This window comes from Pseudopodoces humilis, chromosome 3 (assembly GCF_049639895.1).
Source record: "Pseudopodoces humilis isolate 2021_Gansu_Grassland_sample_001 chromosome 3, ASM4963989v1, whole genome shotgun sequence".
In the NCBI taxonomy this organism is placed as follows: Eukaryota; Metazoa; Chordata; class Aves; order Passeriformes; family Paridae; genus Pseudopodoces; species Pseudopodoces humilis.
In genome coordinates, this window is record NC_142202.1 from 69,836,642 (window position 1) to 69,848,748 (window position 12,107).

The following is a 12,107-nucleotide window of genomic DNA, read 5'->3' on the forward strand; positions in this document are numbered from 1 at the left end:
CCCACCTTTACTGCCGTGTTTTCGCAAATCTGTTTGGATATTTCCATGCCGCGACGTTTACTGCATGTCTGGCCCAAGCCAGCACCAGGTGGGCCTGGGGACACGGTGCTGGTGGAGCTGGGTACAACTGGTAGCTCTGGGAGCCACTTCAAGCAGTCCTGAGCTCCCAGCAGCTGCCCAAAGTGTCACGGCACTGTCGGCCAGCACCGTGTCCCATCACCGCTGCCGTGTGTGCAGCACCCAGTCGGCGGCAAAAAACGGATGGGGCCATTCCTGCTTGGCTGTTATTCCCGAAGGCACCTTGCTATGGAAATCACAGGGCCCTCCTTTATCTCTCTGTTGTGGGTCTTACCAGAGCGCTACAAACCCCAGACTCGCTAAGAAGCCTATGGAAGTGGCTGAAAAGATCTTGAGTCGGAAGGAACGGGCACGGAGTCAAGGTCCTGCAGACAGTTACCAGGTAGCCTGGTACTTCAGCCCCCGGGAGGGGCTACCCACTGCTCTACTCACTCCTCCCGCCCTGAGTTTTCCTTTGGTGGCTGTGGTTTTATTCAGTCGGCCACGGGAAAGTTTGGAGCCAGGTACCAACAAAAGTGTCCAGCTTCAGACAATACGTGGGAAACACTGTTTGCAGAAAGTTGCAGTTTATCACTTTTATCACAATTTCTTTCTCTGTTTGGGGGACTTTTTAGCCTTAAATTGTTGCTGCATTTCAGCATATTTTTGCAGTCACTTCCCAAACGACAGATACTCCTAAAACCCCTTCACGGACGAAGAGAGTGGGACCTGGATGAAACGCACGGCACAGAAACCGCGCTCTCCGCGGAGCAGCATGCGTCCGAGGCGGGCACATCCCGCGGGCACGGGCACGGGCACGGGCACGGGCACGGGCACGGGCACAGGCACAGGCACAGCTCGCACACACTCCCGGCCCTGGGGTCATCCCAGCGCCGTGTCCCGGGATGAGCCCCCGGGATGGGACCCCGGGATGGGACCCCGCCCCCAGGGACCACCCATCGAGGCCCCGCCTCTTCCCCGCCCCTTTCCCCGCCCCCGCCCCATCTCAGCCAATCAGCGGCGGCGCCCCGCGGCGGGGACCGGTTCTTTCCCGGCCCGGCGCTTCCGCTCCCCCGGCGCGGCCGCCATGGCACCGCCGTGGTGCTTGTGCCGGGCGCTGCTGCTGCTGCTGCCGCCCGCCCTCGCCCTCCTCGGCCTCGCCACCGCCGCGGGGCCGCGCCAGACCCCGGCGCTGGAGCTGGCGCAGGAGCTGTGGAGCGCGGGGCTGCCCGGGGACCTGCCCGAGCTGGAGCCCGAGTGCCGCAGCTTGCTGGCCGACTTCGCGGAGGGCAGCGCGGCGCTGACGGGCTGCCTGGGCCGGCGCGCCCGCCCGGTGCGGCTGTGCCAGGGCTGCCACAGCCACTACCGCCGCCTGCTCGCACAGTACGGCAGCATCGCCCGCGCCGTCGGGGTGCGTCCGTGGGGCCGAGGCGGGTGCGCGGTTTGCCGGGGCGGGCTGGGGGCCTGCTCCCTTTCCGTGAGGCTTCCAGGCCCGTGAGTTCGGTGCCGGAGCACGTCAGGTGGCGGCGGGATCCTCGGGAAGGCAGGCTGAAAGCCTTGCCGGGATGCGCAGGGCAGTTTGGCAGAGGGTGGGAGTGTTTGGGAAGCGCTGCTGGCAGGGACGGCCGCCTCGTCCTGCTCTGTTGTGGCAGCTCCTGGCATGGCTGGGGGCGAGCAGCTCCACCTGCGGAGAAAGCTGTGCGAGTGGAAAAACTCGAGTTGTTCTTGCTGATGTAGCAATGGCTAAAGCAGTGCTCTGGCTCACGGGTTGTATGAGCGCTGCTGGGGAGCACTGCTAGAGCTTAGTTGCCTGGAACTTCTCGGAAAAAAGATGGTCTGTGAAGCTGTGGCGAGTGAGGCACATCCTCTTGTGAGGAACCGTGTCAGCGTTCTTGGTTCCAAAGCTGATGGGAGCGTGTGTAAAAAGCCTGAGCACTGGCTGGGGTCAGTGCACCCTACTGGTGGGAGAACTTTGACTGAAGCTGAGTCTTCTGTTAACATCCTCCAGACTTTTATCATGCTTTGTTTTGGGTTTTTTTTCCCCCCTCCTTTTCTTACTGTTGGACGTGGTTTGTGGCTTGTTTTGTGTGTTCTCATCGAATTGATCCATTTGTAAAAGTTCCTAGGATGGTGTGATGATAACATCAGTGAATAAGAGCATTTAGTGATTAGTGAATCAGACTTTTGTTCTGTGATGATGGCTAAAAGTGGATGCCCTGGTAATAGAACAGACAGAGAGCAAGTCGATAGGAGTATGCACCTTGGATTGTGCTTTCAGTCTTGGGATTTCTGAATTCCAAGATTTAGAATTGCCATTGACGAGAAAAATCTGTTGCTCTTCAAGCCCAGGCAATAAATAGGTGCCATAGTGGCCTGCAAACCATCCTATGCACTGTTTCCTGTCGTTGGAGAAGTATCAGTGTTGCTTTTGGGTACTGTTTTGGGTTGTTTTCCTATTTCTTCTCATCACCCCAGTGCTTGTATTGGAAGAATACATGCATGTTCCCTTGGTAATTGTCCTCTCCAGGGCATATATGTAGCCAGTGGTCTCCTGTTCTAGTTTGCAAACATGTCTGTTCTATTTGTTTCTTCCATGGAAGCTGCTTCAGTGTGAAAGTGAGAAATTGAATGTGTAACTCTCTTGGGTACTTTTACCATGATATTTTGGCTAGGATTAAGTGGCCAAACGTATTCCATTACTTAGAATATGTATGAACTCATTGCAGCTGCTGTGCTTGAGTACTAGCAGTCTGGGAGGACTTGTCCACTATGTGGTCTGGAAGACACGTCTGTTGCCTTTCCTTCTGTGTGTGGATTAACTCACTAGGTGAATAAAGGAGGTGGCCTCTTGCAACCTCAGTCCCTGATTACAATTAATCAGGTGTCTGATGTTTCTATCTTAACAGCAGTTACGAGTGCAACATGACAGGAACAGCCAGTTTAAGTTTTGGACATCTCTGAAATATCAAATCCTTCTCACCAGGCTAATTAAAGAATCAATTAAGCAAACTTCATTTAAGGAATACTTTAGGTTTATGTGATTTGGTGTTGGTAAAGTGCTTTTTCCTACTCATGAGCCCAGGTGGTGAGGAAGCTTCACAGCCTTTGTGAAGCAACCAGAGTTTCCTGCATAAACAACATTCTTGCATATCTGTAATTTAGTAGAAATGAAAGCGGGCGAACGTGGGAGTTACCAGATGTGGTAATATTTGACTTCTGCAGTTGATCCTCCAGGGGAAAGTTCTTATTTAACCTCCTTGCCTCGTTTTAATGAAGAGGCAGAAACTGGATCTCTTGTAAAGCACTGTAAGGACCAAGTTTCTCATTAAAGAGATTATTTTTTTCTGTGTCCCACGTCACTTATCAAAGAGGCTTTTGGCAGCTTTGGCAGTTTTGAGAAGTGCTTAAGTCAATTTTGCAGCTAGACACCAGCAGCTAGAGCATGGGAGTCAGCTGACTGGAGGTCATGGTTCTGTATCTGAATTCTGATCAGAATACTTCCTGTTTATTCTGCAACTGCTTTCACAGTTGCTGTGCATTTTTTATGAGCTTGGTCCAGAGAATAAGTTGCTGTAAGAGTTGTGGCAGAGCCTGCTTTGAGGATGGGGTGCACTGAATGGCTCACTAAGGCAGGTGAGCTTGGCCTGGTCATATGCTTGGGTGAGTGAGCGTGGGCACTGCTCCACAGAGGACTCTGTTCCTGGTGTTGCTGCACTGGAGGAAGTTTGCTGCTGATAGACTACGTTGCTGCAGTGGTTTTGGAGGCTGTTTCTGTTTGTTTGAGGCCAGTCCATTGGTTCAGCTCCTTCAACTGATCCTTATGTCTAATGAGAATAACCCTGTCCTCTTCTCTGACTGCACGTGCCTTGAGCTGGCTCCCGGGGCAGTGGCCCATGAATGGATGAATGTGAGCCACCTGGCAGAAAAGGTCCTGTCTGTGTGCTTGTTTTTTCTTTTTTTTTCTTTTTTTGCCATGTACTTTTGACTGACTTGCCTGAGGCCCTAGTAGACCTGCAGAGATTGTGTGCAGTAAGCTGTGTTGCTCACAGTATGAATTGGAGGACTAAAAGATTTTTGTTCCATCAATTCTGCTCTGCCTTTTCTGGAAATATCCATGTGATGTGATTGTTTTAGATATGCTCGTGTAAAATACATTTCAGAAATTCCCCTTTGTATTTTTAACACTTGTCTGCTACCTTTCTTTTTTCTTTTTATTTCTAGAATTCCTCTGAAAGCCACAACTGTGCCAAAAGCATCTTGACCTCAGACAGGCTGCAGATAGTTGTGACCCTTTCGGAGTTCTTCAACGAAACCTGGGAGGCAGCCAACTGCGCAAGTACGTGACTCATTCTGTAGCTCTCATGCTACTGTGATGATGTAGCCCTAAAATTTGCACAGATCAGAATTGTATGTGTTTGAATACAGCCCGCAGATAACGCACAAATCCTGAACTACAGCCACTCCAAGAGTGTTTTCTTTTGTAAGGGCCAAAATCTGAGGGTGGTAGTCTGTCAGAAAACTACTGATGGTGCTTACTACTTTCAGGAGCATTTTCTAGGATGTTGGCTTGCTCTCACGGTGCTGTTGCTGAACTCCTAAATTCCTCAAATACTGTTGTTTTTAAAGGTCTGGCTGATTAGTGCACCTGAAGTAGGGTAGGATGGACGGAAGCAGTAACATGGGGTTGAGCCCCTGACTGGAAGGAAAGCCCCAGAGCTTCCCTCAAAGCTGGTAAAAAGCTCAGCTCTTTTCTTAAAGAATAATAATTACACTGTGATTTCTACTATTGTGTTCATGGTCTAGCTGTTTCCTGGGTTCTCTCCATTTCATCTCTGCTGCTGGTGCTTCTACTTCCACAAAATGGCTGTTACTGTTGCTGGGCAAAGCCAGATTTGTGGGCTGGGAAATAAAAGTAATGTCTTGTTTTATCTCAAAGTCCAAAGATAATTCAGTTCCCCTCTTCAGAAAGCTCTTGATGATAGTCTTCATCTTTCACTTAATCAAGGCCAATTAATTCTGAAATGTGTTCTCGATGAAGCGTTAGGTCAGCAGGTCTGAGATATCAGTGGCAGGCAGATAAGGAAACTGCAGTGTTGACTAGACCTGTCCTTTATAGTCGAGGGCTCTTTTTGCAGGAGTGGAGTGTCTGGGCCTTGCTGGCTGTGGAAATGTTAGAAATTAAAATATCCTGATGTTTTTCTTTCTTTTCAACAGATTGTTTAAAGAATAACAGTGAGGGATTATCAAATTCTACTGAAGAATTCCTGGATTTATTCAATAAATCCCTGACATGTTTTGAACATAACCTTCAGGTACTTATGCTGTGTATTTAAGAGAAGCGCTAAATCATCTAACTGCTACCAAAATTTTATTTATGCTGAATAAACTACAGATGCAGACTAGGCAAATTGACTGCTGCTGAGTTTGTGAATTGTAGGCAGATAAATCCGTGATCGGTAAAATGCAGTTGTTTACAGACTGAGTGCCTGAAATTAATTCTAATTGATACTCACCTTGACTTCATTTTGTCTGTAATTGCAATGCTACTTCACATCAAAATTTCTGAATTCACAATAGTTGATAATTACATAGTAAAAACCAGCATGTCTGCATGCTCTTGCTTTGTAGAATTATCTTTTTTAACGTAGAAATTCGGTCTTTAAATATTCTTTTGATAATATGGACTAGCTCAGAAGTACCAGCCACCTTTAATTCTTGTAACATTTCTTTTGTCTGTTAAAATTACTCGCAGTTAAAGGTTGGCCATATTGTAAAGACAGTATAACTTCCTTAGTGAAACAAATGTGGTAATTGTCCTGAGAGAAAATGCCCTGTATAGCCTAAGAAACTGCATATTCCATTTCAGTCAGAAACTGGCCAGATTTCAGGATCATTTCGTAGTAAAATGGGTTTACTTCAATGGGCATGGGACAATCTCTGAGGAATCTGTCTCTTCTTCATGAATGGTTTCTAGGAAATGTGCCTTTATAGGCCTTGGTCAGGAGCGGTGTGGACTGGCCTATTGAAAACTTCCAAGTGATTAAACTAGAACTTAACCCGGTGGTCAGTGGGTAGCTGGTACAGCCATTGCTGTGTTGAAATATCTTCAGAGATTGCAGTTTTGTTTTCACGTGTCCTGTATTGCATTCATGGAGTGCTGAAGGCTGCAGATGGAAAGGATTGCTTGGTACGGCACAGTCCGTCCCTGTCAGTGTAACTCGGCAGTAACAAATTAAACCAGTTTGTTTTTTTTAATGCCTTAAACTGTCATTCATTCAGAGTTTTATAATCCTAGGGGCAAGCCATTGATCTGTCACCAAATAACTACACAGAGGTGTGTAAAAACTGCAATGAAACCTACACAAAATTGAATGACCTGTATAACCACCTGCAGAGGATGAACAGGCAAGGTGGTGAATCTGAGCACTCCGCACACTTGTGTATCGACGTGGAAGATGCAGTACGTGTTTGTTAGTACACTTCATTAATCTGAGCCATTTGTGCTTTTCTTACTAGGATGGCTTTTTCCTTTGGACAGAGGGCAATAGGGGCAGCAGTGCCTTTGGCAGGCTGGTGTCCTGTGGTGGGAGGTGCTTCGTGGGGCTGTCTTGTGAGGTCCTGTCCTCGGGCAGTGCTGCAGGAGCATGACTAAAGCTCCAGATCTCCCGAGCGCATTCCAGTTTGAGTAGCTGCACTTTCGTTTCTTGTTACTGTGGAGGAGTTGGATTTTAAAAAAATAAATCTCTTAATCTTCTGGCTTTTAATGTGGGGCTTTTCTCCTATTGTTCTAGCTGGTGTATTAATTGATTCCTTATTACAGCAGCTGTTTCTAGGGATCCTCAGCATTGACGACATATATTTGAAAAAAGCTTTGGGTATATTGTGGATTTTTAAGTGGCTGGGCTGAAGGAGTGTTCCTCAAAAGCATGGGATTAGCCCTGGCCCCACAGACTATCAGTGAGCTCTCTGGGAAACAGGCATGCAACAGTGTCTACATGTATCTGAGTATAGTTATGTTTTTGAAGCTTGTAAAAGTTTTGTTGTGAAATCTTGGCTCCATCTAAATAGTCTGTTTCAACATTTCCAGGTATTTGCTTGCTTTTGGGGGAGATTTGTTCAAGTGCAATTTTCTGAGGTGATACTTGCATGTCTTGAGGCCTCACTGTTTGCCATGCCATGCTGCACAGAAAAAATGCACGTGCTGCTTTCATGGTTTGCCTCTGTTTTCCTTTTAGATGAACATCACTCGGAAGCTTTGGAGCAGGACTTTCAATTGTTCTCTTCCCTGCAGTGACACAGTCCCAGTGATTGCAGTTTCATCCTTTATTCTCTTCCTACCTATTGTTTTTTATCTTAGTAGTTTCCTTCACTCAAAGCAGAAGAAACGGATACTCATTTTGCGTAAGTGGCGATGTTGGCATTTCACTGTTGGAGTTGGGAGGTGCCAGGGATTTTCTTGGCTCTTGTGGGAGAGGAGGCCCAGCCAGATCTGCCTGCAGCTGTGCTGACGGCACTAATAGCAACTATTAGTCTGCTGCTGTCCCCTGAAGAAGGGTAGTAAAGAGCTTCAGCCATATCTTTTCATTAAAGTTTCTGGACGTGAACAGAAAGCTGTTTGCAAGTCTGTCTGATAAATAGAGGGAGTGGAGGGACTAGTTTTGTGGAATTCTTTGTGTTTAATTTTCATATAATTTTTTCCTTTCTAGCCAAGCGCATCCAGTCAAATGCCAATCTTGTGAACATCCAAGAAAAATACAGCTGAGCTGCAAAACAAAACCTGAGAACTGCTGCTGGTATACAGTGGGTACAATTGTGTTGGAATGAGGCCGGCACAAAAGAGGAGTTAATTATGGTTTAGTGTAATGATACAGAGCAACACAAGTTAAACAAAATGCTGTCTGACTTCTAAGCGAGGATATTAACAAACATGACAAGGCAGGGCTGTGTGACACTGTATGGACTCTGGTTTTGAAAAATCTGTGGTGGCTTTTTTTTTTCAGTCTTGGGCTGAAGCTGGTGTTTTTCTGTTCCTAAGCTTTTGTACTTCACATCAGTAGAATAGCTACACTTCCCTTGCATGGTATTTTCTGTGTTTGTTTCATAAAAAACTGGTATTTTGAATCTTTTTGAGGTGATTTTGATAGACAAAATTTCAAATAATGTTTGATATTTCTGCTTAAAACATTATTTTTAATTCCACAGAATATTCAGACTTGGGATGGAAGGAACCCTTTAAAAAGTTCCCATCTTTTCTATACCACTGAAAAGTCATGCTGGCATCTGTTAAAAAAGAGGCATGAAATATACAGAGAAAGTGGTAATATATACTGTCTAAAATGGCAACAAAAGCAGCACAACTGCCAGAACTGGACTTGAATAGTAATTATTGATGGCTACAGTATTGTGTTTTCTCTGAAACTGGTGGTGTATTGAGTCTTTTGCACACTTTAACCACTAAAATCGTTGCTTTTCAAATCTTACATTTTCAGAAGCTAATCTTACCTACCTGCTTGTGTAACAAGGTTTCACTCTCTGTTTATTATGCCATTTGCTTTCCTTCTTAATTCTAACATTTTGGTGGTTTTTTATGTTTTTGTAGAAGAGAAGTGAGGTAAAGTCAAGTCACTGGAGATGCTGAATTTCCTGGTCTAGAGCTTACTGTGGCTTAATACAGAGTTGTTTACAGGAATTTTGTAGGGAAAAAGTTGTGTTTTCTAGGTAATGTGTTTTAGCAGTAAGTGAACCAGTGGGTTCTCTTACTTGAAACCTGTTCTGAAGAACCTGAATATACTGTGTTGGGAATTGGTGACTTTCAAGAAATAGTTTAAAAATATTATTCCTGTGAAATAGATGGGTGCAAACAAATGCAAACTTGCAGAACTTCAAAGCTGATGGAGAAATTCGTGCAATAACTGCAGGGATGGGTGGTGCTGCTGTCAGGCTGCGGGCACAATTTAATGGCTGCAGCAAGAGTGGCAGTTCAGTTTGTTTATTGTATTTCTGATTTGGGAGAGTGGTGGGGTTTTAAAGTATTTATAGCTGTACCTGAGGTTAATGAATGCCAGAGTCTTTGCTCCAGTTTTTAAATGTATTTTCTAACCTTGAGATAAAAAAAAAAAGGTCATTACAGCTAAAAAAATTAATTAATTTTCTCTGGGAATCTGTGTCTGATGTCTGTCAAAATGCCCCATGAAATGGTTGTATTTGATTTACTTTGGAGCCTATAATGTTGAATTTCTCCTTTGCACTAGGGCTCAAATAAATATATAACAGTGTAACAAAAACAGTCCTAAAGCTCTTCAAATCATTGGCTTTATTAATTTTTTTTTCTTCTGTTAGGACATGCTATTGGTTTTGAAGTCAAGTTTAACAAGTTTATTAAACTGTATGTTTAATAATAAGTACAATACGGTGTTAGCAATTGGTCCCACCCACACTATTACTTTTCTGTGTTTTATCAGAAAGAAGAATCTACCTTCCTGTGTTTAACATGTGAATTACTAGATCAGCAGTCACTTTGTTTTAGGTAGTTTACAGCAATGATATAAAACTGTGTTTCTCTTGCTTATTGCATAACAGTACATCCGGCTGGGAGAGGCATGCTGCCTTTTAAGAAAAAAAATATTTTTTTTATATCTATTATTCTTAAACTTCAACTTTCTGGTACTTATTCAGCTGCCTGCTCTAATAGCATTACATTGATTTGGGACATCATATGATTGAGAGCTGTTCAAAGGAATCTTTCATTCCTGCAGATAAAGCCAGTTTGTATGTGCAGCATTTCAGAATGACAGCTTTTATACTGTAAGCAGTGGCTTTTTGAGCACATTCATGTTAAGTAGGTCTGAAAGTCATTACTTTTGGATATGGTGGTTAAGCACTTTAAAAAAAAAATCAGCTTTTCTTATTTTCCTGGCTCTTAAGCCAAACGGAAATACTCATGTGACTTTTGTTAGTTTTGATTTTAAAGCAGCAGCAAAGTTTACACTTGAGATTTTTAATGTTAAATCTACTATTTTCTTTTTTTTTTCCCACCCTTCCCCCAACTTTCTACTGTAAACTTTCTTTACACAGTGTTATATTTTTGGTAGTATATTTCATATATGAATTGATTGAATTGTCTTTTTACTCTATTTGCTAGAGAAATGTGGAAGCAAACAGACTGTTAAAAGAGGAATAGAATTCTTTTTGCTGCTAGTCTTTCACCTTTTTATTTTGTTATTAATATGTATTAAAAGGCATAAACTTTGAAATACTGGTTGGTTTTATCTTTTTTTTTTGTGGAAATAAAGATTTCTTATTCTGGGGGGGGGGGGTAAACACTTTGATTCATATTTATACTTAGTAGGAAACCCCTAAACGTGCAAAGTCAGGTCTAATAAAGACTGTCAATAAACAGTGAACAGCGTGGTTACTTAATTGCTTCATCTATAGTAGTTTTGTACCCCTTCTGTTCTGCATTTGTGTTGAGAAGCACCTGCTTATTATTCCTCATTATGCTGCTTGTAGGACAACAGCGTCAGAAAGGTGTTTTCAGAGCAGTGCTGTGCTGAATTACAGAACGGCAACTGCTGAGAGGGTGGAGTTTCAGCTCTGTTGAAGTCTCCTGCAGTCAATGGAAAGGCTTGTGTTAGCTGCAACTGAGTTTCATGGATGGGTGTGTGGAAGTGAGGCTGGTGGGGATAACTTCTTGTCTTTGTGGGGGGGCTTTTGGTTGCCTGCCCTGGCCCCTCAGAGCTTCAGCAGGCATGGTGTTGGACCGCTGCTGGGCTGCAGGGTTTAAAAAGCAGCAGTGCAGTGCCTCATCATGGAGAGAGTTGGGTGTCTAGCCTGATGACAGGAGCCTTGTGCTCTAGTGGTGCCATTTGTAAAGGCAAATTTAAGTCTTAGCGTATTCCTTGCTAGAAATGTCCAGGAAGGCAGTGGGAATTGAAATGTTGGTGTGGTTCTGGCTGCCTCTATGCTTGAGAGAGAAACTTGGAAGGGAATCTGCACAGGAGAAGGGCAAGGGGGAACAGTAGAGGATTTAATTGATGAGTGGAGGAGTAGAGGTTCAGAAATGGGGGTCTGTAAGCGCATGAAGGGGAGGCTGCTGAAGTGCACAGGTGGTTGAAAGATGCTGAGAAAAGAGGGGATGAATGGGCCCTTGATGGCAGCTGAGCTGAAAGGGAGATGCTCTGGCTTCTTGGTCGAAGTGAGGCTGGGGACTGCTGGATGCAGTGCAGCTGAGCTTGAGCCCTGCACTGGTCTATGGTGGGGTGCCTGCACAGGTCAGAGCTGGGAGTGAGGAGTAGGATGACAACAGGGACTGCCTTCTGAGTTAAAAACAACTGCTTTCTGCTGGGAGAACTGCTGGACTGTGTGATGGTGTTGAAGTAATCCTAGTTCAAATGTTCTTTAAAGCTCCTGTTCTATTTTGAGCTGAGTGAGGATTCCTGTTTAGTGCTAAACAAAGAACTCTTTAAAAAAAAAAAAAGATTTTTTTTGGAGTAATGGCTGCTTTCTGTGTCTTCATTAAATAACTGCTATAATCACAAAATGGCTTCAGTTTCCTAATGTTTTGTTTCTGGTGCTTTTTGTCCAGTTAATCAAGTACCATCAAATCTTCTGTTTCTGCTAATTTCTACCTTAGTTTTCATGCCCTGAATGTAGAGTTCCTCTGGAACGATGTGTGATTAGCAAAATCACTGTACTCCTAATCAGAATGTATGGGTAACTTAACAATTTTTGTTCATATTTCGTTGTGAAATTTCCCTCTGGGACTGATGTAAGCATTTTTAGCCTGACCTTCATTAAGTTTGTGTAGGATGTGCATTCTGTATCTTTGCCAGAGTGAAAAGTTACATTGGAAGAGCAAAGCCAGTAAATTCTGAAACTTCTCTGGAGTGTTTCTTCTCCCAGTATTGTAATGGGTGCCTTTTGCTACTTGCTGGTGGCAGCCAGGGTGATTTATGTGCAACAATAGCCTTGTGTTGTGCTGAGAATTGAAGTGCAGTTGCTGTCTTGGAGATCCTAATCTAATCTAAGACAAAAATAACACGGAAAGGAAG

The 12,107-nt window shown here is 44.4% G+C and overlaps 1 protein-coding gene across 1 annotated transcript; it reads left to right on the plus strand.

Moving 5' to 3' along the window:
- Positions 1–1,144: 1,144 nt before the first annotated feature.
- Positions 1,145–10,310, plus strand: OSTM1 (osteoclastogenesis associated transmembrane protein 1). Its single transcript, XM_014248358.2, has 6 exons — positions 1,145–1,468; positions 4,279–4,393; positions 5,272–5,369; positions 6,353–6,517; positions 7,293–7,458; positions 7,764–10,310. The coding sequence occupies exons 1-6, from the start codon at positions 1,145–1,147 to the stop codon at positions 7,817–7,819; spliced, it is 924 nt and encodes a 307-aa protein (XP_014103833.2). The 3' UTR covers positions 7,820–10,310.
- Positions 10,311–12,107: the final 1,797 nt, after the last annotated feature.